General features: G+C 32.9%; 2 protein-coding genes across 3 annotated transcripts in view; one reads left to right on the plus strand and one right to left on the minus strand.

Moving 5' to 3' along the window:
* The window catches only part of LOC141460101 (eukaryotic translation initiation factor 2 subunit 3, X-linked-like), a 39,245-nt gene extending 21,351 nt beyond the window's left edge, over positions 1-17,894 (minus strand). Inside the window, exons 1-3 of one of the 2 annotated variants that reach the window (XM_074139771.1) lie at positions 17,727-17,894; positions 6,904-6,967; positions 3,428-3,538 (exon numbers count right to left, since the gene is read on the minus strand). In XM_074139771.1, the coding sequence (XP_073995872.1) occupies positions 3,428-3,538; positions 6,904-6,967; positions 17,727-17,798 (247 nt within the window). In that variant the 5' untranslated portion in view covers positions 17,799-17,894. Of the gene's footprint in view, positions 1-1,635; positions 3,310-3,427; positions 3,539-6,903; positions 6,968-17,726 lie in introns of those variants that run through there. The other variant, XM_074139776.1, reaches the window with a different exon arrangement.
* A 457-nt stretch (positions 17,895-18,351) lies between these two features.
* Fdx2 (Adrenodoxin-like protein 2, mitochondrial Ferredoxin 2) lies at positions 18,352-21,212 on the plus strand. Its single transcript, XM_074139785.1, has 4 exons — positions 18,352-18,802; positions 19,157-19,269; positions 19,366-19,498; positions 20,811-21,212. The coding sequence occupies exons 1-4, from the start codon at positions 18,669-18,671 to the stop codon at positions 20,899-20,901; spliced, it is 471 nt and encodes a 156-aa protein (XP_073995886.1). The 5' UTR covers positions 18,352-18,668; the 3' UTR covers positions 20,902-21,212.
* Positions 21,213-24,777: the final 3,565 nt, after the last annotated feature.

The following is a 24,777-nucleotide window of genomic DNA, read 5'->3' on the forward strand; positions in this document are numbered from 1 at the left end:
CTCTCCATTATTTTCCAAACGAGATGCTGGCTTGCGACTCGCCTTTCTGTTTGACTGGCTGCTTTTGGAATCTGAATATAATTGTGCTGCGTTCTTCTGATCGTTACAGGGCCTCACCCTAAACCAAGAGTCGTTTGCAGTTGATGACAAAAATCAGGAGCCAATATAAGAGCATGCGGTTGTCACTAGTCGTCATTTAATGCGCTACTACTTTCCTTAGCTCGAAATTTAAAGTGTTCGCCAATCGCCGCCATCTACGCATCATGGATCGTAAAGCGAACCTCATTGAGATGCTATTTATTTATTTGGTCATTGTGAAATAATCTCTAATTAAGTCATCATCAGACGCCAACTTGGTTAGACGCAGACACTTGATAGCTACATACAGGAAGGAGATACATCAGCGAACCGAACTGCTATCCATTATTTTCCAAACGCGATAGCCAGCGGCTTGCGAGATACTTCTTAATTTAACCTGGAATTATAACTGATATCCTAAGGCTAAAAACAAAAAAAAAACATACTTTCTTTGGATTTTCCTGGTTAATAACAATACAAAAAAAAGAAACAGGTTCACATTCCTTAGAAAATTCTAACAATGATTAAACATGTTCACTTATACAACATAAACAACTCACACTTCACTGAGAAAAATCTCTGTAAAAGGTTCAATTGGCCTGCCTCCCTTCATTCCAAAACACTGATTAATCTACCAATAAAAGACCATCTGCAAGGACACCTACGATGAAACGAGAAATACTTCAGGAAACTTTAAGTAAGTATTACTTGGCAATTTCCAACAGTATCATAATGTAAATTTCTTTCACTGAAAGATTTTATTTCAATTATTAATGCTGGGAGTAATGCGCATAAGAAAAAAAAAAAAAAAAAGGATCACACCTTTCTACCGATAAAGATATTTATAGGTTCAACGAGCCATAGTCGTGACGACAAATTACAAGTCCTGCAGAAAGAAATTCGAGCATAAAAATAAATAACTTCTACTTATCTAACAAGTGCAAGTCTCTTTCATGAATCTTTTTTTAAATAAAATAAAAATAAAAGGTAAAAGTAGCATAGTACACATTTTTAATGCTAATATTTTTAATAGTAATACTGAAAAAAATATAATTTTGTATGTATCCTTATAATATTACAGAAATAAATACCCCAATTGTAATAACAAGTATTACAAATATTTTCATTTAAAGCAATTACATTTAAAATTAATGAAAATAATATAATTTTTTCTTTAAAACTAAACATGTATTTACAGTATTTTTAAGACAAATTTAATTTTAATTATTAAGATAATTTTTACTTAAGTATTTACAATATTAATGGGAATATTTAATTTTTTTATGTTTTGGATTTCGAACAGTATTAAATCCATTTTGAAAAATGATTTAATACATTTCATACATTTTTTTATCGACACATACTTCCATTAAGTGAAATAATAAAATATGTTACAGTTTGTCTTATGCCCATTGTTCAAGATACTTAAATTTAAAAAAAAAATCATGTCCTTAATAAGCCGAATTTACAATGAAAATTGTGTACAATATGCTACTAACACTATCGTTGCTAAGACCACAAACTGCACGAGTACGTCGATTTTTAGTTACAGGAGTGCTGAAGTATACGGAAATGCAAACATTAAAGCCAATAAGTAATACTTATTAGAGCATACTGAAAAATATTTCTCTTATTTTTTCTTAATTTCAAACAAGTTGGTTGTGTCGGTTAGCAAATTTTGTTTTAGATATGTACAAAATTGTTTGGTGTGGGATATTTAATAATTTCAGAAAGCCTTGCATGAAAATTGAAAGAAAAGAAAAATGATCAATCGGGTTTTACATTTTTATAATTCGCAATTAGAGAAAGAATTTTCTAAAAAAATAAATATTTTCTACAATTTGGTGCACCACATTTGCAAAAGTTTTCTTCTTTTTTCATCTTGAAATTTTCATTTATGCTATGAATATTTTTGGTAGGCTGACAGAGATAATCAAAAGTAAGTTCTTCATTTTCTTTTATATGTTTTGAAGCAAAAAGGCCAAGTCTAGGTATGTTTGGATCTAAACAATCCACCCAAACGGCGAATACTTCCAAATTTGGTTGGCAGGAGTGATTAATAAAATGTGAAACATTTCCATATACAGCAGCATCCACTGAATAAGGGAAACCATCTTTTTCGTTGAAATCAAGGTCAAATAAATAAGTACAACCTTGCTTATCATAATTTTGTCCCCTGCGCTCAGCTTCTCTGTTGGTTATAACCTCGCCCACATATTCAACAACAAACTGACCTTTCTTAATTGTGCTCATTGAACGCAGACCCCATCCACAACCATTCTTAGTACGGAATATAGCAACTGGTACTGTCCTTCCTCGTTGTAGCACTCGATTTGGACAATCTAATCCACATCTACAACTTTTATTGCACTCATAAATCGGTGTACCCCTTGGCACTTTTAAAAGTCCTTCATGATATGTAGTTTTGCCAAACTGAGAGATGCAACATTTTTTTTTAGGACACGTTATACACTCACATCCCAAAGGAGGTTCAAGTGGTATAACAACATCGGGCCCAGGGATGTAAGAGTTGATGTAGAAAAAATGAAGTGGGGGACCTTCCAAATCAACACTATTCACAATTTTTATTGTTGCTGCATCAGTGCATGTTGCTTGGATGTCCATTTCCCACTGTTTAAGCTGATTTAATTGCTCTGTTCTTCTACGAAGTAATTCTTTAAAAATAAGAGAATTTTTCAATTCATTAATCAGTTTAGGATCATGACCAATCGGTGGAATTTGTGCTAAACATGTTAGTAAGTTTTCTAAGTCTTCCTCATTCACTGGAGGAATAGTATGACCCTCATCAGTGAAATATATTCTAGCAAAATTGGCCAAATCAAATTCAATATCTTCAGATAAAAATTTTCGAAGTGCTATCTTTTTACTTTTATAATGATTTTTATCCATATTAGGATATAATAGGTTATGGAAATAATCTGCAACACTTTCTAAACAATCTCTAAGATTAGTTATGGGTTCCCATGTGTTTGTTTCGCTTGAATAATCCTTCCACTTTACTAAATACCTTGACACTCTCCCTTTGCTTATTTTATGCGATACAATTTGCTCTACTTCATAACGCTCTTCATCAATGTTATCAACTTTGGTACTAGAATGCTTCCTCTTCCTTCCTTTTGCACTATTTAGGCTCTCATTAGCCGCATTCTTTGTAGGTGCCATTTTTTTGATGAAACAAGGTTTTTCTCCGGATATCTCAGCTCTTTCGTACTGCAACGGAAAATTGCGAAGACCCCCTACTTCAGCTTATTGTTTCTATTGTTATTAGATTTTATACGATTTTAAAGTACTAGTCTTAACTAAATAGGTTTCATAGTAATTTAATTACCTAATTTAATAGTGATATTTCTTTCAAGTTCGTTTTTAAATCGAACAGTTTGTACTCCAGACACCGCCTTCACTACAGTTGATTTTCCGTGAGCTACGTGGCCAATGGTACCTATGGCAAAAATACATAATCAAATAAACAATATGATATTACATCAATTTTTTTTTATGAAAATAGACCTAAGAATTCAGCAATCAACTGCAAATAACATAATAATAAAACCTGCTCCCGCAGGCTTGCACTTGTAATAAGGATTTTCCACCTCATCAGCACCGGTTTAAACTATCTGGTAGATCACCTTGGCTACTTCAATATGGCAAGCTGTGATGTTGGGCACGGAACGCATAATGAGAAAGTTCCTTAGCTTGAAGACAAACACAAGAAAAGTACTAGAATGTGTGGCAGGAAGATTTGAAGAAAAGGGCTTTTATTACCCCTTTAGCACCTCTCATTGCACTAGAAAATTTGAATAATAATTATATTGTTCCATTCATGATGCTCTGGGATGCAGGTCTCATCATCTGCTGGAAATCAACCTGCGTAACTCCTTCTGTAATTGTCAAAATGGGTAAAGAGCAAAAGACCGATCTAATGAGCCCTGAGCGGACGTGCGTCCCTTACTGGTGCACATTTGCTCCTTTGGCAGAGCGTTGCCCTCCAGCATCAATTTTCTGAGTTAAGGGCACTTTGTGTAGGCATAAATGTCACCATCTTATCTCATTATTGTATCTTATTTCCTAGAAATAGATCAAATCCGGCACTAAAAGTGACAGCACGGTATTTATTAGGGTGAAATTACTGATAGAACAGACAGTTTCCACTCGCAAGAAAACGTGTTAGAAACAGCCTTTATCCGGAGGCTGGCAGTGTACTAAAAACAGCTCCTGGTGCCAATGAACACAGTCAGATGACGCGCCTTAAAAAAACAAACAAAAAAATCTGTGGAGGAACTGATTCCACCACAACACGCCACAGGGATAAAAAAAAAACTGTTCAGTAGTAAGTGCAAAGAGTTTAGAAAGATGTATTGTAAAAATAATTGCGTATTTGTATTAAAAAGGCGCAATCTTTGCTTTGATAGGCCAAGAAAGTTTTACTTTGCGGTTCAACACTACCCCTTAAATGCATTAAGGTTCGCTACGCCTACTAGCATTGACTGCATAAAACGGGGACAAATAAGTGAAACTTGTAGTTTTCATAAAAATATAATTACGTTTCAGAGGAAAAATCAAAATCCATTTATTTATTTATTCTTGTTTATCTAGGCCACCCTTAGTCACGACAGTTTTGCTGACTACGACGTCGGCTTCCCAGTACACAATTGATCTTCGCCTGAAGATATCGTCCGAATTAACAAAATTTTATCAAGATGTTCGTAGGTCATATCTACTCTTCCGTAGAGAGTACAGGTTGGGTCCACAGCTAATCCAATGCGATATAGGTGGACCTGCAAATAATCATGACTCGAGAGCATTCAGAAGCAGGCCACTCCGCCCTTTCTTGTCAGGTTAGGTCGTTAACTAGTTCAACCAATATTTGCCACCCTTTTCTATCCGCTTTTGCTTTTGGCATGCACTTTACTTCTGAATGGAAACATGTAGCAGTTACCCTTTTAAAAGCATGCACATGCATGGTTGCTCAGGTTGATCCATTTGTGCACCTCTCTTTGCTAATTCATCCGCCTTCTCGTTTCCAAGCAGCCCATACTGCCCTGGAATCCATTGGAACGCTATAATCTTATTATTTTCATTGGCAGCTTCAATCGCTGCTCTGCATTTCGTACTGACTGCCGACTCTGCATAGCCCACTCCAGCTACACTAGAATCGCCGCGAGTCAACAAAGACCACAAAACGGCACCAAGGCCGACCCTGCTTCACTTTATCAAGAGCTACTGATATTCCGGCAAGCGTGGCATCATAATTTGTGGATATTTTACCCATAGGTGCTGACATTTTAAGTATCTCTCCTTTTTAGAGCGAAAAATTTAGAAAGACTCTAAAATGAGCAGGAGGCAGCGAGGAACAAGCGGAGAGATCCTATCGAAGAGATGATATTGTGATCCAGAAAGATAAGAGGGCCAGACTAAAAAGATGTATCATCCAGTCGAAGCACGAGACGGTTGGACCTTCCTTCGGAACCTTGACATTCAAAAAGATAGTGCTTATTGGTTTGTTTCTAGCCTAGAAAAGGGTACCAAAAAGAAGAATCAACCCATTGTTTTTGATATTAAGGAAATAACCTGCCCAAAAAAGTTAGCGGACGGATTTAGTAAGCATTTCTCGAAATCTAGCAACTTTAAAGCCAGGAGAGAAAATCCTAGACCGGACTCTGCCAAGCGTTTAACCTGTTTCAAACAAGATGAGATAGAGCTTTTAGAGGATCAGTTCAATATAGAAGAACTTAATATTGCTTTAATGGAGACAAAGAAAGGTAAAAGTCCAGCGCCAGACGGAATATTTCCCGACTTCCTTGTAAGGATGGAGCCAAGAGCAAAGAAAACCATGCTAAGATTTTTAAATTTAGTCTAGAACAAATATTACACTTCTGCTTGGAGAAAAGCATAGATCGTGTCCCTATTAAAGAAGGGTAAACTAGCAAAAGAAAGCTGCTGACTAATTTGAATAACCAGTTCATTTGCTAAAGTCTTCGAAAGAATGGTCTTGAAGAGACTTATGATATTCTCGAAAAATATAATCTCATGTCCCAGAACCAGGCTGGTTTTCGAAGTCATCGAAGCACGATGGAACAAGTTGTGCGTTTTGCGCAAGAAGTAAAAGATGGGTTTCACAAAAAACAGTACACGCTAGCGGTCTTCGTTAACTTTAAAAATGTATTTGACCATGTCTGAAGGAAAAAACTGCTCGCAGAACTTTTCAATTTGCGAATAGGCTACACAACAATAGCATCTTCCTTAGCTCAAAGATTTAATAGAAATACTAAAACTGTGAATCCTGATTTCGGCAAGTTAAGCAGGGTTTGCCGCAAGTATCAGTACTGAGTCCCTCTTTGTTTAATATCCAAAATTATAGAAGTTTTAAAAAATTATTAGGAGAATATTTCAAATAAAAATTATAGGAATCTGCGCCTATGAACGCATATAAGTTCAAAGAAAATACTTATAAACTAAATTTGCAGTAAATTCTACTGTCTGAACTTCTCATAAACCAACGCCATTGGCTAACCAATTCACATCAGCTAATGGCTAAAAACTTTGCATTATGCAAATATGAAATTATCTTGTGTATTAGATAAGACAAATTCAAAAACGTTCTAAATGAAGTACAAGTAAGCATTAAATTAAAAAAGAATTTCAATACGTCCTCTTTTGTATTGAATTAAAATAAAAACAAATTTACTCTTAATGTTAATTCTAAATGCTTGAAAATACAACCTCCCCTGATATCCAAGATTAAAAAAGTAACCTACGCTTACCTAGAAGCACAAAATAACTGATAACATGTTAAGCGTTACTAACCAATATTAATGGTGGCTTGACGGCTGATAACTTCAGGTGACAAAGGAGTTAGTTTAGTAACGTCCTAAAACAAAAAAAATAATTTATAATCAAATTACCATTCCGTAACATTACATGAATAAATGGAACATGTTACAACTCGCTTTAATGACAATGGAGTTTGCCCACTAAACCTATTCCACGCAACACACTAACCTAACACGCCGCGATTGTGCTACCATCTGTCACAACATTCAAATTCATAACGTTTAGATTTAACCTTACCACTCCTTTCTCAAATCCTTTTAAGTAAACAAATTGTTTTGCTTATTTTTAAGACAATAATTTACTAAAGGTAAATAATCTCAAAACTAAATATCCTTAATTTTAATCCTAAGCCAAAAATGTTATGGAATATAATTAGTAGAACTAAATTTACAAATAATCCTTGAGAACAATCGGTTTTTTACTGCCTTTGATGATGGAGTTCTCAATAATGCAAATCCCGCCACCTATAAGACTATTTATCAACTGACTCATAAAAAAATCCCGCAGCAACGAGTATTTTAGATCTTAGCCTCCATACTTTTGTAAATCGTTTGTGTACTTCGACACCCGCCTCCACATAGCATATTCGCAATGTGCTTCGCGTAACGGACTACCTAACCTTTTATCTTTGTGTGGTCTATCAAATTTTTTGTGGTCTTGCACTTGATTTGCAGAGGACCTTCTTTGGGTTAAGCCTGGTTTCTTAATAGGCCAATCTACGCTTTATTACTTGCATCCACGTGACGCGTTCCTTTGATAGCTCTTCATTGCATGAATTTGTTGTTTTGTTCCCGAAAATTTTTGTACAAACTCTCATACTTCAATACATACGTACATACTTCGAAGCAAAACTAGTAAAAAAAAGGAATCATCTTTTGAAGTATAATTTTACATATTTTTAGATATGAAACCGCTATAGGCTACAACCATTCTGCCATATCCAATAACTGCATCATTAGGTAATACTATGCATCAGACCGAAAAACCATAGAAATAAAAAACGTTTATTTTTTTAAAAAAAACTTACAAGAGGCTCTTAAAAGTTGAAAGTTCAAAGCTAAAAAAAATTGTAAAAGATGATTGGTGGACGATAGAGAACTTATTGAATTTTTATTTGCATCTGGTATATATTAATTCTTAATAAGCTGAAGGCTGCTTCGATGTATTTTCGTAAGAGAAGTATTTTTATTATTCAGGGTTGTTTTTTATCACCTCACTTCTTTTATGAGGCACCTATCAAATTTACAGACAATTGCAGCTCTAAAATTTAAAAGGTCTAAAGACGGTGTAGTCGATACCTCACGAATTTTCTAATTTGGCGATGTAGTATCCAAGAATTAGTCATGGGTGAGGAATAAATGATAACGAAATCTACAAAACATTTAGAAAATCTTGGAAATATCGAAAATCGATCATATTCGATTCACATCATTGTCAGCCTACATGCTTATTATTATTATTATTTATTTATTTACTTTTTTTTAAATGACTTAAAGCGTGTCCACATCTGAGGTTATTGGCGCTCGGAGCTTTTTTCAGCGCACTGCCGGCATCCGGGCAGTGAGCTTTAAGAAGCTCCACTAGGAAGAAAAAATTAAGGGCCAGCAGCTGGATTCAAACCTGGGATCTCCACCTGGGAATCCAATACGCCAACCGCATAGCTAATCCCTTTCCTACATGCTTATTGTTGCCGTTCTGCTCCAGATATAAATTCAACTATGTTAAATTTCTCTAATTATTAGATGTCATATATTTCCCTTTAAAACTTTAATTAAAAACAAAAAAATTGACTAAAATGATTAAAACTGCTTATACTCATTTTTCACTCCTTCAAGAGTTATCGAAAAGCAACAAGTTAGCGGAAAAAAAAGAGTGTTGTCGCACTTATAATGTTCTCTGTTCACTTTCCTTAGAACTGTGAAAAGAAAATTGTAATTTTAGGGGCTACCAACGGAAAGTAACCAAATTGCTACCCTAATACAAAATAATTCAAAGAGACAAAGTACGTAGCCAAAAGAGCATGCTATGAGTGTGGATTACGACGATGAAAGAAACAATTGGTTCAAAGTCTAGCATATAGAACCATGTATACTGCATAATAATTTTCTTTCAAATACAACAGCTGTTGCTTATCTCTTTATTAAGAGCCCAGTTATCCGAGGTTTAAACTAAGACAGGGAAAAATAACTTAAGTTTCATGTGGCCTTTGTTTTGTTGCCTTGGTTATACGCTGTTCCTTGTGTAAGCTTGTTTACTTACCGAGGCGTAAGTAGGCAGCAGTAGTACTTATTTCTTGGATTTTGTGCAGGCCTCATTTTCTGATATTACAAGCTTTGCTTAAATCAGAAAATTACCAGAAGAAATACTTTTTCAAAAGTGGCTCTCTACTTCTAGAGTGGTCAAAAACTTAGTTTTACACGTTGGTCCACCCGTCCCTTCAAGTTATGGATGATCCTATGATCTGTATAGCTTTATATCTCGTGCCAATTTCTCTTAAATCTTCTCCAAAGCTTTATGCAGTGCGCGAACAAAGCATCGAAATTAGCTCCTTTCATACATAGAATTCATTGTAGATTTGTATACAGACCCTCTTCAACAGACTAAAAGGGTCATTCCATTAGAGAAATTTTCTTCGAACTCGGAATATTAGAAACATTTAACCCTCCCTTCTTAATAGTATAAGCTGGACTGTCTGCACACTTACTGATCTACGACCTAATTGAAGTACTTTAAAATTTTACGAAATAAATAAATAATAAATTACATGATAATTGAAAATAAACATTATTTAAAATTAGAATTGTTTGAAATTAGTCTTAGATCAAAACTTCGCTGTATCATCAAAAAAAAAAATAATGACCTAGCTTTTTACTACTTATGCTATAACAAGAGCACATAACCTTCTTCTAGGCAAACAACTGTTATACAACTGAAGTGTTCTGAAATATTACTTGTGTCGTTCCAGAAACAAATTGGCATGCTGGTTTTATGTTTAAGTAAATGAAAAAAGATGTATATATCTCATACACACACAATATATACACATACATATGTGCACATAATTTTCAATAAAACATTTACGCATACATAAATTCCAAACTCAAAAAAGATATACATACCTCTAGATATTATACCTAGCCTAAAGATTTGTGTTCGATTAGATGGATTCGTATATGACGACCACTAGGCCTTACAGACAGATAACAATTAGACAAAAAAATTACACAGGGAAAAAATAAGACGAAATAAAACGTCAGAAATAAATAAAAGAAAATAGCAAAGTATTCAAACGGAACTGAAACTACTTATGTAGAGCGAAAACTTTAATGACACTGGAGTTAAGTATCTGAAACATCAATACAACCTGTTCCATTATTTATTAAATACAAGAGTAACTATTCGTTAACACATCGATCTCTGCTAACTACAGAAATGTACTAAACATCGGTAAGTTTGAGAACAATTAGGAAGGGAATAAGAAAAAATAATAAGTGGGGATTGATGGCAAGAGTGTAAATAATAATTACCGTTTCACTTCCTAGTTGGTACTTACTTATTCAACTTCTAGACATTAATTTAAAGGCTTAATACTCTTTTGTCTGCCGTTTAGAATCAATACAATACAATCAAGAATTAACTTCTTTAGTAGTTCAAAAAAGCCTTTGCTATACGATCGAAACAGCTTCAAAAAAACAAATGGCTAAATCTAGAGGAACTGAACTGAAATATATTATAATTCAGGGTGTTTCGCAGATGCCGATAACATTGTATCTTGAGTAAGCGGGAGGTCTGCTCATTAAGATTAGAATAGATTAATTTAAAAGAGAAATGTTAAAAATTTTAAATGATAATCTCATCTAAAATCAAAAGATAATAAATAAATTTTAGACTTGCTTTATAGATTGTTTGAGAATCTTCCTTTACTTTTACAAATATTGTAATAAATGTGCGACGTTTTGATTTAAGATCATAATACATTCTCATATTACAACATCCTTTTGTTATGAATTAAAAAATTCTAAATAAACACAAAGACCCAAAAACACAAAATCGTGTAGCGACAAATAAAACAAAATTTTCATTAAATAAACAAAACTGATGTAAACATTGACATGACTTTCTCTTATCAAAGTTTATGTTATTAAATTTTCTCGCAAATAACTAAAAAGATCAATGTTCTCATCAAGCCAAAGTAACACGCCTTTTATATTAAATTACAATCTTTTGGTGCTTGTAAAATGTAACATAAAAGCCAAAAAGGGCCGTTGGTTATACATCCATCTATTCATCTCGGATTTATTTCAAATACGTTAGGCCACTTATCATTCTCGCTGGTTTTTATAAAAAATAGTGCCAATTTCAACCACATTCATCTACAATAATCCCTTATACTTAACTTAGTTATAATTTTCTTTACTTTGTCTAATCTGTTGCGTACCTGTATTAATGAAAGTTACAATTTTATTTATACATATACAGGCGGCAAAGTAAAATATTTTAAATAATGAATTATGATACAAGGAAACGATTTACAATATTCTCGTTTCAAACATTTATCACGTTTTGGAATGAGTGGAAAATGAAGTTCTTTTAATTACAAATAACTTTTTTTAATCACTTTCGCTAGTGTAATTTCTGAAAAAATGGTATCCTGTAAATAATTCTACAAATCTGTACATGAATATACAAAGAAACTTTCTTAAAAACAGGAGTGTAACAAATTAAGAAAATAAAGAAAATGAGTACATATATCTGAGTAACATAAAACATTATTATGCATGAATGATATTCATTGTGGATCCAAGTTTTTCTTATATCGTACTTCAAAATAAAAGAAAAGTGGCCCAAATCGCACCAAATTTGGTACAAGTTTTGTTAACCTTTCTCTTTTGAATATTAATTGTTTACTTCTACAAAAACACTACTTCTTAAACTCGGCAGATATAAGAATGGCCGACTATAAAGCGGCAAGGAGAGAACTTCAGCGACTTATTAACCGTCAGCAAGGCTCATAACTGGAGGGAGCTGGAAGAAACGGTCGAAATAGAGTGGTCAATGGGCTACAAAACCGGGATAACTTGGTGCTATGATGGCAAAATTAGCAAAGGAGACAACGGTTACTGATGCCTTCAGACAGGAAGAACTAGAGAAGGCTGTTTTGTCAAAGAGGAGCCGAAAAACCCGGGATCAGACGAAGTTCCTTCCACGGTTCATAAGTTAGTTGTTCAGTCTTACCAATTTTAATTACCAGGAGGCAGGGAAACTCAAACTAGCCGACGTTATATTGGTATTTGTGAATGCTGGACACGACAGCATGCTATTACAATGGGTAATGAGGTAAAGAATGCGAACTGCGATCCGTAAATGGAAACTGATCAGCGATGGAAGCAATACATCAGGAAATTGAAGTGAGTCGCTTCGTTGAGGACCATAACCATTTACTTGCGGTAAATTGTTTTTTACGTCACACTTGAAAGTCTTTAAATCTGCAAGATTGAACGATAGCTGAGGAATCTAGTGTACCAACTTCGCATTTCGATGTTTCCCCAACCGATTGTCGACAGTTACCTGAAGGAACTAAAATATTGTTTTGACCACAGGTTTATTAGCGGGATCAGTCCAAGGATCCACTTTGGTACCAGAAAACGGCTAGCTACGTGAGATGTTAGATAAGAGCGTCTTTAGTTGGGTATGCAGGCGATATAGTGTCTCATTTCGCGTCAGAGAACTGGAATCGGTATGAACAAAGCTTAATCAAGTAATGTAGGTGTTTTATACGCTTAAAAGTTTCTTTTAAAGATGGTGCTTATGAAAATATATCGCTTGCAAAAACACACGTTTCGAATTACGTGCTACACGAGTAAACGGAGCCTGAACCTTCCAGAATTAACTAAGGGCTGGCGCTTAATTTGCTATGATGCTACTAAAGCCAGTGCCGTAGTGCCCCTAGTGCAGTAGTCTAGTATAATTGCTGCTAGATAGCTTCTTATAAGTTTTTAGATATGGTCAAACTTAAAGTAGAATCTATTAACCTAAACGGATTTGAGTACATATAATTTCCCTGTAACTGCAAACGCAGGAATACAACATGGAAAGTATAGAAGACGTTGCTTCGCATTCAAAGAAATCCTCCCGCCAACGTAAAGATAGACGTAATACGAACATTGCGCGGTTTGTTAGGGAAAAAAAAATTATATGCAACTTATGTCTTCCAGAAACCATAGTGAATATAAAAATCTACAAAACGAACTGAGTTCGACACTGTCTAGATCTTTTGAGATGGTGAGCCATTTGCAAATTATATGAAATGTTAGTGGGCCTCACCAGAAAAAGCATACCCTAGAAACAATATTTCGTTTTAGTTTCTTAGAAAAATGTTTTCAGAGAGGTTCAAAGTTAATTTTATTCATAATCATGTGCAGCAAGGCATTACAAACCTTCAATGAAGAGATAAAACTGAAAACATGGCTACTCCTTCGACTAAGAATCACTCCTCATTTCAGCCAATCGACCTTACCTCACCCCAACAGATTTGAACTTCTTCCCTGGATTAGATCCAATCCAATCAAGCAATTCAAACAAAATCTCTTGCTAAAAAGATTTGCAAAAAGAAAAAGAAGATTGCAAAAAAAAAAAAACTAAATATTTAAAGGAAACAAGTTGTGATTTTCATAAGTACAAATAAAGCAAATCAAACCATTAAGAGTGGAGATAAGAAGGCTACATCAAATTCCACCCATATTCCCCTTAATGTACATATAGAAGAGTCCTCCTCTAAATTGACTTAATTATTATGCTAAGGATTCAAGATTGGCGACGAATCGGTCAAATAATTTACGGTCACGAAGCCTATATATTCATATTTAATTATTATGTAATATTTTTTATTTTATTTTAGAGAGCGTCAACATCTGAAGTCAATGGCATTGGTCATTGGAAGTCAAGACAACACTGATCATTACCGGTCAAGGAACAGTAAGAAACTCCGAGAAAGCGAAAATATATAATCAGGATGGCCAAGTGAGAATTCATACACTAACCAAACCCCTTCCCTAGATTGCATTGTAGTTCTCATTTCCGTAATCCCGTTTCGAAAATATCTCTAAACCACCTCTCATTCACAATGTATCATTCGCAAAACCTCAACTTCATACCTCAATCAATCGAAAATATCTCTAAACCTTTCTCTAATTTACAATGCATCATCTGCAAAACCTGAACATCATACCTCAATCAATTTAAAATATCTATTAGTAAATCCTTCTCTCATTCACAATGTATCATTCGCAAAACCTCAACTTCATACCTCAATCAATCGAAAATATCTCTAAACCTTTCTCTAATTTACAATGCATCATCTACAAAACCTGAACATCACACCTCAATCAATCTAAAATATCTATCAGTAAATCCTTCTCTCATTCACAATGTATCATTTGCATAACATCAACTTCATACCTCAATCAATCGAAAATATCTCTAAACCTTTCTCTAATTTACAATGCATCATCTGCAAAACCTGAACATCACACCTCAATCAATTTAAAATATCTATCAGTAAATTCTTCTCTCATTCACAATGTATCATTTGCATAACCTCAACTTCTTATCTCTATATATTCCGATTGTCCTGCGCAATTTATTTAATTTAATAAATAATTTGGGGTACTCCAGTTCCCATTTTTACTTTTATTTTACATTGAAAAATTATATCTCCCAGTGGTCGATTTTTTTTATTATGGCTACCATATCTTTAAATTAAACCTTTTCAATTGCAGAATCTCCTTTAATTGAAATTGTATCAAATTATCCGCAGCATTTATTTAAATACGATGATCTCAAAAATTGTCTTGAAATTTAATTTTGACATTTTGGTATCCACAAAGACAAACTTCCACCACGAGAGAAAATATTTAAGAAATAATTTTTCACGAAAATAAAATAAAAAAATTGGAAAGATTGTTTAATGCACCAAATTATCTTTAAATAAAGAAGTTGTATTTTGGATGTGTATATGTTGGCATTTTAAGGAACAGAAGTTCCAAATCTACAAAGAAGTAATAAAACTAGGTTTATGAGTTACGGAACCAAATTAAAATAAATTTAGGAGAGAACAAAAAAAAAAAGTTACTTTTAACTTAAAAACTAAAAAGAATTAAGGGAAATGAAACATGTAATTTATTTATCATTATTGGCGGAAAACAAATTTACCTACAAATGTAACTCGTGGTAGGATCATATACAAACCAAATATTCATATCACTCCACGTCTTCTGGGAATGCAGAACAGATGCAGCAACATTGGGTCTCAAGATGCCAACGCATTCATACTGGTGACATCTTCTTGACCTTGATGCCCAATATAACAACTACATCAAAAGTTTTGAGTGAAGCTAGCGAAACCACAAGACCGATAAACTTGAAATCTGACACACCGTTTCGTTCCCCTCATAGGTACTCGTAATAACGGATTTTTGAAAGTTTTGAGTAACCGCGAAAGAAAAACAGATGTTTTCATTATGCAAGAAATAACCTATTCACTTACATACATGTCCCGAGGCATGATGCTGTTGCACAGAAACTTACTATTTGGACTATTCGATGCTCATCTGTGTGAATATTTTTTTTCAGCTATGTTATAGGCAAGGATTTAAATATTGCTAAACCGCCAAAAAACGCTGGAAACCATGGCACCAATCATGTACCTTTAATGCTAGAAAGTTTTATGTTTATTCATTACTTTCTTTTTGACTTCTGGGGGAATTACTTTAAACAGTACCTTTCATCTTCTCTATAATCAGCAGAAGGTGCAAAAATTATTGCAAAACATTAATTCTCTACCAATTCTTTTCAGTGGTGAATAAACTTTATCTTGTTTTTTTTTAAGGTATTCCTAGTAGTGACTAGCCGATAGGGAGGTTTCAGTAGAGCACCAGAAACAATCACTGATTACTCACCAGAAATACAAACCTCCCTTTACCACGAGGATAGCGCTCCAATCATCCTGTTGCGCACTCAAAAATCTACGAATCTGTGCAATGGAACCAGGCTTCAGAGGAAGTCTCTGTCCAATCAAATTGTCTCGATTTTCATAGGCATCGTTCAGAAAGAAACTTCTGTAGTTTTCCATTAATGCTACGCCATGACCATCTACAAGACATAAAGGCAGAGTTTAAAAAGTTGCTGGCTCGATCTGAAGAAAGTATTTCCTCTGTGGCCAGTTCGCGAATCATGAACTGAATAAGTTTACCTGACATACAGCCTGATCATCGTTCAGCGAGTTAGAAAAACCAGGAATTAATGTTTACGGGTACGTCCCAAGCAAATAAACAGAGGGAAGAATTGAAAGTATTTTACGCAAGTTATTAGTTTGTAAAAACAGAAGTAGGATCAAAGGAATTAAGCACTCTTACGGAGAGTCCCCTATAATTTTGAACCGTACTTCAGCGTCCAATTTTAGAAAATTTAATAAATCAAGTTTAGTTTTTTTATTAAATACAGTAAAGCGATTTATGCCTTAAGACATCAATTGTAAGAATGGCTCGTAGTAATGCATTTCGTAGCGAAACAGGGTATTCATCAGGTTAAAATATATTAAAACACCTGTTGTGCAGGTATCAGTTAATAGGATTTCCAAAAAGTATGTTCAATAGTGAACAGATAACCTTGCAAATAAGTAATTTGGAATGTAAAATAACTTTATTTGCGTTTGAAGAAATTTTGAAGGTGTTAAAGGCCTAACTTTTCTATAAGCTTAGAATGCACTTATCTTTTTGAGAATATCTTGAAATATATGCTTTACCTGGTCTGCCCATACATGAAATGCATGGTACTCACTTACTTCCAAGAAAAATAGTGAAATATCTCACACTCTCTAGTTAAAAATACTCATAGAACATATCTAATATTATAGCTTACTAAAAATTTTAAATGTTAGGTAACTTATTTTAAATATACTATTCCTTTTTTGCGAAAATACAATTCAAAAATTCAATATTATAATTTTTTTTGAACATCAACGAGCTAAGTATATAAAGAGTGACAGAAATAAAGAGGCGAAGACACACTGTACATTACAGATTCATGCACACACAGTTAATGAGACCTGCATAGTTAAAACATCAATGAAGATCGCTTTGCGGTTGAAGGAATTTTGAAAGTGTTAAAGGTTAACTTCTTTATAATCTTAGAATGCAGACATCTTTTTGCAAATATCTTGAAATAAGTGCTCTGTCTGATCTGCCTACACATGTGACCAATTTCATGCGAAAAAGGAGATCAGGGTATTAATGTTTTTGTTTACTCAGACGGTAAATCCCTTTACAATAAGAAAAATGTTATAAAGCTCAGAAGATGAAGCGTTTAAAAGAAGAAAACAGAAACCTTTGAACCTTCTTTTACATAACCAATAAGTGAAAATGAATTTGTTGAAGAGAAACATAACCCAACACAACTTCCTGACATCCACATAGGAACCAAAAACCTACTACTCTGAGTTACTAAAATACATTTTATATTAAATCCATTCATTACTGAATTTAGTAGGATAAAATTACTCCAACACTTCTTAAAATCTTTATTGACCGCGAGAAATATAAATGAATGTTTTGGATTTTTTTTTAAGGCTACAAACTTTCCTTTCAATATGGCTGTCTTTAAACTCTAGAAAATATAAATCCACATCATTAATAAAGGGATAAGCATAATTTACTTGGGTTCACGCTAGTAAACAACCAAACGTGGTGTAATTAACCTAGCACCTACAAGTGTAGCAAAAAACATTAATGACAACTTACTAGTATAGATAGATCTTGAACAGAAAGTTTAGGTTGACCAGTTGTTACACTACCAGTTTTAGTGTTTGACATTATAAAAACTACTTTTTTAAAACAACACAAATTAACAGAAAGATTAGCAATAACAACCACACAAGAGGGCGCTCAGTGCCTAATGGATAACTCAACTTGAACATAGATTGGGATATGATTTTCAAATCTTGTAGTCAGCAATTTAGCGTAAAATGACTGCTAATAAGTAGTTACTTTGGCAGTCTCTCATTAACAAAAGTAATATTCGTAGACTATTCTTAAGACATAAGCAATAATTAAGTACCTGTTTCTCATCTGCTATAGTTCCAGGCAAGTACTAGTCTATAAACCCGCCAAAATAACGACAGTGGTCTTGAAGTTGGTAAAAAACAACATGCAAATGTAATGTCTTTATATTACATTTAATGACTTTATAAAAAATTTTAAACGTGAAGAGATAAATAAACAAAGCTTAATTCACTTCAAGAATTTCTCTTTTTTTAGTAAGTAATAAATTAAACATCGATTAAACTACTTAGACTTTAAATCGATTAGCAATGTATATTTATCGAATCGTAATTATTTGATTTCATAAAAGGTTTTATCTCTTTACTATTTTCGAGACGGTAATGGAAGTGTCGTTCAGACTATGACTGGAGATTAGGGCTAGTGTCTGTGTAGTGATCAACGATCAGCGAATTGGTCCATTGGATTAACCTGTACGTTGGTCAGCAATAAGTGAAATACCTTATTCAGTGAAGGAGATACGGTGAATGATTATTGTTAATTATAACGCTGCTTATCTAACAGTCGAGTTCAAAATTTATTCGAATTTCATAATAATGCAAAACAGTATGGATCAGTGAAAGGAAATTTGAAAATCTATAAAACTTCATCTTTATTATTGTGCCAGTGACAAGAGAGAAACTAATGGCTTCAATTGTAGTAAGGAGTGTCCGTGCAAGTCTTAAATTAATTGGGCTGCACGTACAACAAAGACCGTTACCTAAAATTATTCAATATAGAAATGTAGCTACTGCGAATCCCATTTTAAATAAAAAAGAGTAAGTATTTTAATTGTATATTAGTTAAAATCAGCTAAAATTTTAGTGCGACTGAAGTATCTTGCTTCATACATTTCTAAACTTTTATATTATAACTTGGAAGAATAAGTGATTAAATTGTATTTGAGTTCTGTTATTCCGGAGTACTAAAAGCGAACTCATTTAGCTATTGTTAATAGTTTCTCTGACCTGTTTTTGCTTATTTCAGTTTTACTTGCAAAGTAAAAGCGTTATATCATTTATTAATTCTTTAGTAATATTCATTTTGACTTAATATTACTTTAGATAATTATTTGAACGTTAAATTTTCATTGTTATTTTTGCAAAGTTTTAAAATGTATTGTTGCATTTCAGATATGAAGTGACTTTTGTCCTACCTAATGGTAACAAAGTTAAAGGGAAAGGTAAAAAAGGTGACACTCTTTTAGACGTTGTAGTTAACAATAATTTAGATTTTGATGGATACGGTAAGTATCTTAAACAAAAACATAATTATCTCGTGTTTTCCTTCAATTTATATTTCAATAATATATTATTAATAAATTATTTATCAACAATTTTAGGCGCTTGTGAAGGTACATTAACGTGTTCAACTTGTCATGTAATATTGAAAAAAGCTGATTATGACCGCCTTTCAGACCAGCCTTCTGAAGAAGAAAATGATATGTTAGATCTAGCATATGGACTATCAGAGACGTAAGTTAATATGTTATATCTTTAGACATGGTTTCTGTTAAAGGTTAAAACGTTTTCATTTCACCGTGTATAAAAATATCGCTACCAATTCTTTAGTGAATATTGTGCATTTCTTCCATTAGTGTTTTTCTCCAAAAGGAGGGGGCAGAAATGTTACTTTGAATTCTTTCGTTCATCCGCTTGTTTTAATTGATCCCTTATATTGCAAAAACATGTCATTACAAATAAAATGATGTCACTGCAGTAGTTAGTGAGGCATTGGTGCAAGACTCATCCTGTCAGAAATGAGTTACTTTCTCTACAATTTAATACAGTACTTGAAGAATCAAATAAATGAAGTTCAAGAACGTGCATTGTATAAAAAAAAAAAAAAATACAAAAAAAGCCCGATTCTAGAAATTTTTAAAGGGGATCAAGTAGTTCAAATATTTAAACAAATCAGAGTTTATCTTTTCAATCTAGATAGCTCGCTGCTTAAAGAAGGATTGATTGGCTTGGTTTGTTCAATAGTAATAAAAAAAAAATCAGTCTCACAAAACTAGGTCCCCACTCGATTGTATAGAATTTCTCCAATTCTCGTACGTTCGATTGCTCTTATTTGGGAGAAGTAGCATCTTCCTGTATCATTTATTATTTATTTTATTTTTTTGACTCGATTGCTTAGGCCATTAGCGACAGTACCGATTATTATTAACTTTATATAATAAATCTACAAATGTTTTGTTAGTTCGAAGTTAAGGACTTGGGAAGTAAGAAAAACTTAACGTATTCGCTGCTGAGGATTGCGTAATTCTTGATTTCACTTTAATGTAATGAATAGTTGTTGTTCATTCTTTTTGGTGACTGATTCATAGTTTCAATGGGATTGAAAAAATAACTGCCGTTTCAGTCTAGACTAAAATTTATTTTGCCGAGCTTTCGACCTAGGGACTAGGTCATCTTCAGGGCTAGTTTAGAAAGTAATACTATTACATTTCAGGGTTGGTGTGTCTTATGTCTTGTCTGTTCATGGAACGTAAAACCGTTCAAGAATTGTAATGATAAAAGAAGTTAAACTTCAAATCTGTTAAAAAAGTTTAGGTACAGTGCACAGAGAGAAAAATTTGTTTGCTGTTAGGACAGAAATTATATTCGGGTTTCTTTTTCGCATTAAAATAAAAATAAAATAGTTTAAAATTATATTTATTCTTAAAAATATTTATATACCATTTTGATTCGCTCAAGTAGCATGTTCTGTTGGTTTAGGTTTTTTCATGATATTTAATAAAAGCTAGAGTATTTTTAGAAGTTTTTAATATCAGTTTCACTTTAGTTCCAGACTAGGATGTCAAATTGAATTATCTGAAGAATTGGATGGATTGGAAGTTATTGTCCCTGCCGGGGTAAATGATGCGAGGAGTTAACCTAACACTATTCCTCTAGTTAAGTTTTAAACACATTTACTCAGTTTTCATATCCAACTTGTTTTATGGTTTGCAGTAAAACAAATGTATACTTAAATAATTGGTAATTTCAAAATTTGTGATAAAGTTAAGTTATAACTGTTTGCTTGACTCTGTGAGCTCTAGTGAATACTCTTTAATGAAAATGTTAATAACGTATTGTTAAAAAGTTTATCTTTTATACTATTTTTAATTTACCCGAAATGTTATTTCATAGTCAAGACATTATTTATTTTGAAAATAAAAACAGGAAAATGATAAAATGTTCAAAACGGTGTAAAAACTTATTTACCAGCTAATCCTTCCTTTGCTCCACTTTTGGTATGGCGGAGAAACCCTCTCGTTTCCAAGTTGACCTTTTTGACTTAAAAGACAATGAGTAATATGTGATTGGGCCTTTAATTGTAATAAAACAGTCCTACATCTTGTTTGTTGAAAAGTAAAAATCTGCGGTGGGAGGACTATTTCAGTAAAGATAACATTTTTGTGGATGGTGGTGAATTTCATTAAATTTTATCCTTAGACTTACACATATAAAGTTTGTTGTTCGCACAATTATTTTACATTCACGCAACAGTCGTGCTTCATTTCTTTAGTTATAAGATAATGAAATTTATTTTTCGATGAATTAAAGTTCTTATTTTTTCTTAGCAAATTATAAGAATTATTGTGTGAACGAGCGAAGTATTTTTTTCATTTTGAAGGATAATGGAAAATGTTAAAACTGAAATATAAAATTTGAACTTATTATTTATTTTGAAATACATTGCACAAAAACACGGCTAGATATATATATTATATATTTTTTAAGATAATAGCTATTTGGACCTATGTTGCTGTGAATATATTGGCTAACTGCACTTACTGCAGCTAAAAATAATTGGTTATTCAGCTATCAGAGGTATGATTAATTGGTTGCATGCCGTTACTCTACTAGTATATAATTAATAATTGAGGTTTTGATATCAGCAATTTCTATTCTTATATTTCTACCCTTATTCATAATACTTTATTTACAGTATTTGGGTGTAAATTAATTAAATATTTTTAGAATGATATATCCATTTTATGAAGTACATATCAGAAAAATCTAAAACAAATACAAAGTAAGAAACAAATAATATATTTTTTTTTTAATATTTCGCAAAAAATGAAATTTAATGAAGTTTTTTATTTGCACTTAGTTTCAAATGATAAATAAAAAAGTAGATCGACTCTGTAATTTATGCTGTGACATTCCTCCTAGTATGATTATGTATTCAGATAGATATTTTTCACCAATTATCTATCAACATATATTTGCCTTTGGTTTTGGGTGATTTCTTAGCATATTATTCAGCACCTTACTTAATTATTTAGAAGGAGTTACAGTTTATTTCCTCGACTGCTTCATGTTCAGTTTCCAGGCGAAAGTTCTGAATATAATGCATAAATTTTACAAAAGCCTTGTAACGACGAAAAACTAACTAATTAGTGATGTAACATAGATAAGGTATTCAACCTTTGAAAACGTACAGCCCTGGATTGATATCCAAAAGGTGTGTGACAGTATCATTCATGCTGGCCCTATAAGTCGTGAATACTATTTTCCTATCTCCATTATTGAATATCGAATTTTGCCTTAGTTAGTGAGAACTGGATTGATTTAATTTGGCGTTCTACTAACCTCGTAGCGTAGCAGAAGAATTATCTGATTTTTTTTTTTCTACGACTAATTCTGTGCCTTATTTACTTGAAATGAATGTAATGCATTGGATAAGATACACCCTTCCGGTTATTGTTTCTTGGGTTTTATCTCTTGGAGGATGGATGCAATTATCAACCATGCTTTGCATTGAAGAGTCCTGTTAAAGGTTAAATTTTAGGAAAATCGAGGTAATTGTGTCAAAGTGCAGGCCGGTGTTGTATCAAGAAGTCAGAAGATTACTTGTTCAGCGCTGAAATTGCTTACAAGGGATTCTCAACCAAAAACTCACTTCTGTCTCCACATAAGAGACTGTATTAACATGTATAGAATGATATTTCGGGCTTTGTTTACCTTGTTCTGCTTGGAGCCTTAGCTACATGTGAGAATATTTTCTTCTGTTTACTGCAGTGGTTGGACCAGTAAGCCGAAGGTCTGATCTTTCCAGGAGCTTTTGGGACATCGATGCGACTCGTTGCAGGTGCTACAGAATAAATTTCTTAATTAAGTTCGACTTTTCTTTACTGTCTGACAAATCATGGCTTCGTCTGTCACATAATACTGCATAACATTACAATTTATTTAGTACAATGAGTAGGTTTTATCGGTTATAGAAAAATATATTTTTTTATTTGCAGACTAATTTCTTTATATTATATTTTCTATTCTCGGTTACCATTGATGATGCCCTTTATAAAAAAGAAGCTTCTTTAGGGAAGATGTCTACGTAGTAAAAGTGGGAAAACTTAAATATAAGACTTTATACGCTTCTTATTTATTTTAGATTTTTTTTTTTTGGTCGTCAAATTATCATTATAAAATCATTGCGTATTATCTACAAACGTTTAATTATTATTTTGCTTCAAGTACTTTAAGCAACCAAATTCAATTTAGCTTGAAGCTTTCGGCGAACCTTTTCAATAGACTCAGAACCGATAAAGGCATCATTTACAATAATTTTTTTTATCTCATATTCAAAATTTCGCTTTAAAAATATACATGAAGTTCTCTTAAACGATGACGTTTTCAGTAGGCATTTTTAAAGATATATTACTTAAAATAGTAGCTAGAAATTATGTCACATGATTATTGTGCCAAGTTGCCCTATGTGGTGACATCTCTTGCAGAACTTTGAAATCCTTAGAAATTAGAATCCCTAGAAATACATCAAGGCGAAATGGTTTTTATTTATTTGAATTATTTTTAGTTATGTGAGCTAACTGCCAAAAATGGCAAAGCAGCTACTAATGATATTTTGTTGAATTCACTTGAAGAAGTAATCCATTTATACAGGTTTGTGGATTCGTTGAGATATTGATGAGCAGTAAAATATACATGGATTTCCAAAGCCCTTCAATCCAGCTAGTCTCTCCTCGCAACTTATCTCTTTAACTGTAGTACACATGTCACGAACGAACATCACTATCAAGAGTTATTACGCAAAATGAATAATTTTTAAAAAATTGATAATAATGTGATTAACAGTTGATGCGCCGGAAAAAATAATAATAATGTAATTAACTAGTGATGAGTTAGCATCATATTACTGCTATAGGAGTAGTAGTTTTTGTGATAGAGTCGCGGTCGAAATATATATGTAGTTGTTATATATTTCTTTATTCAACTGTTACCTATAATTTGAACGGTACCACCCAGATAGAAGATAGTATCCAAAAGTCATTTAGTAGTCAATACAATATAATCTGTATCATAATGCACAGTGCTATTTTCTCTTTGAAGGACGAAGATAGTACTTTAGTTATTAGCTTACCCATAATGAAGATTTTATATGTCAGTCTAATTATAACACCTAATAAAAGATCTTTTGTCTGTAAGTTCAAGCAATCGTCAAGCATTTAATTAATGTTAAATATGAGGACTTTGCAGTAAAAGTATGATTTTCGCCTCCGTCCACGACACACATCTAATTAATAGTTGGACGTAAAGGCCGCCTACACAAAAAGGCATTTCTTTACTTTTTAATCTACATTGTTAATTCTGATTTTCATGCAAAGCCCCTTCTGTTTTTGCCTTTAAAAAGTTAAGTATGCACTTGATTCTTAACGACTACAATTATTTACAGTAGATTATTATTTGTTGGTTCATTCTAAATGAAATTTCTTCTAAACTATTTTTAATTAGTTCAACCTTCT

This window comes from Rhodnius prolixus, unplaced genomic scaffold (assembly GCF_049639745.1).
Source record: "Rhodnius prolixus isolate KJV_2025 unplaced genomic scaffold, Rpr scaffold_1, whole genome shotgun sequence".
Lineage (NCBI taxonomy): Eukaryota > Metazoa > Arthropoda > Insecta > Hemiptera > Reduviidae > Rhodnius > Rhodnius prolixus.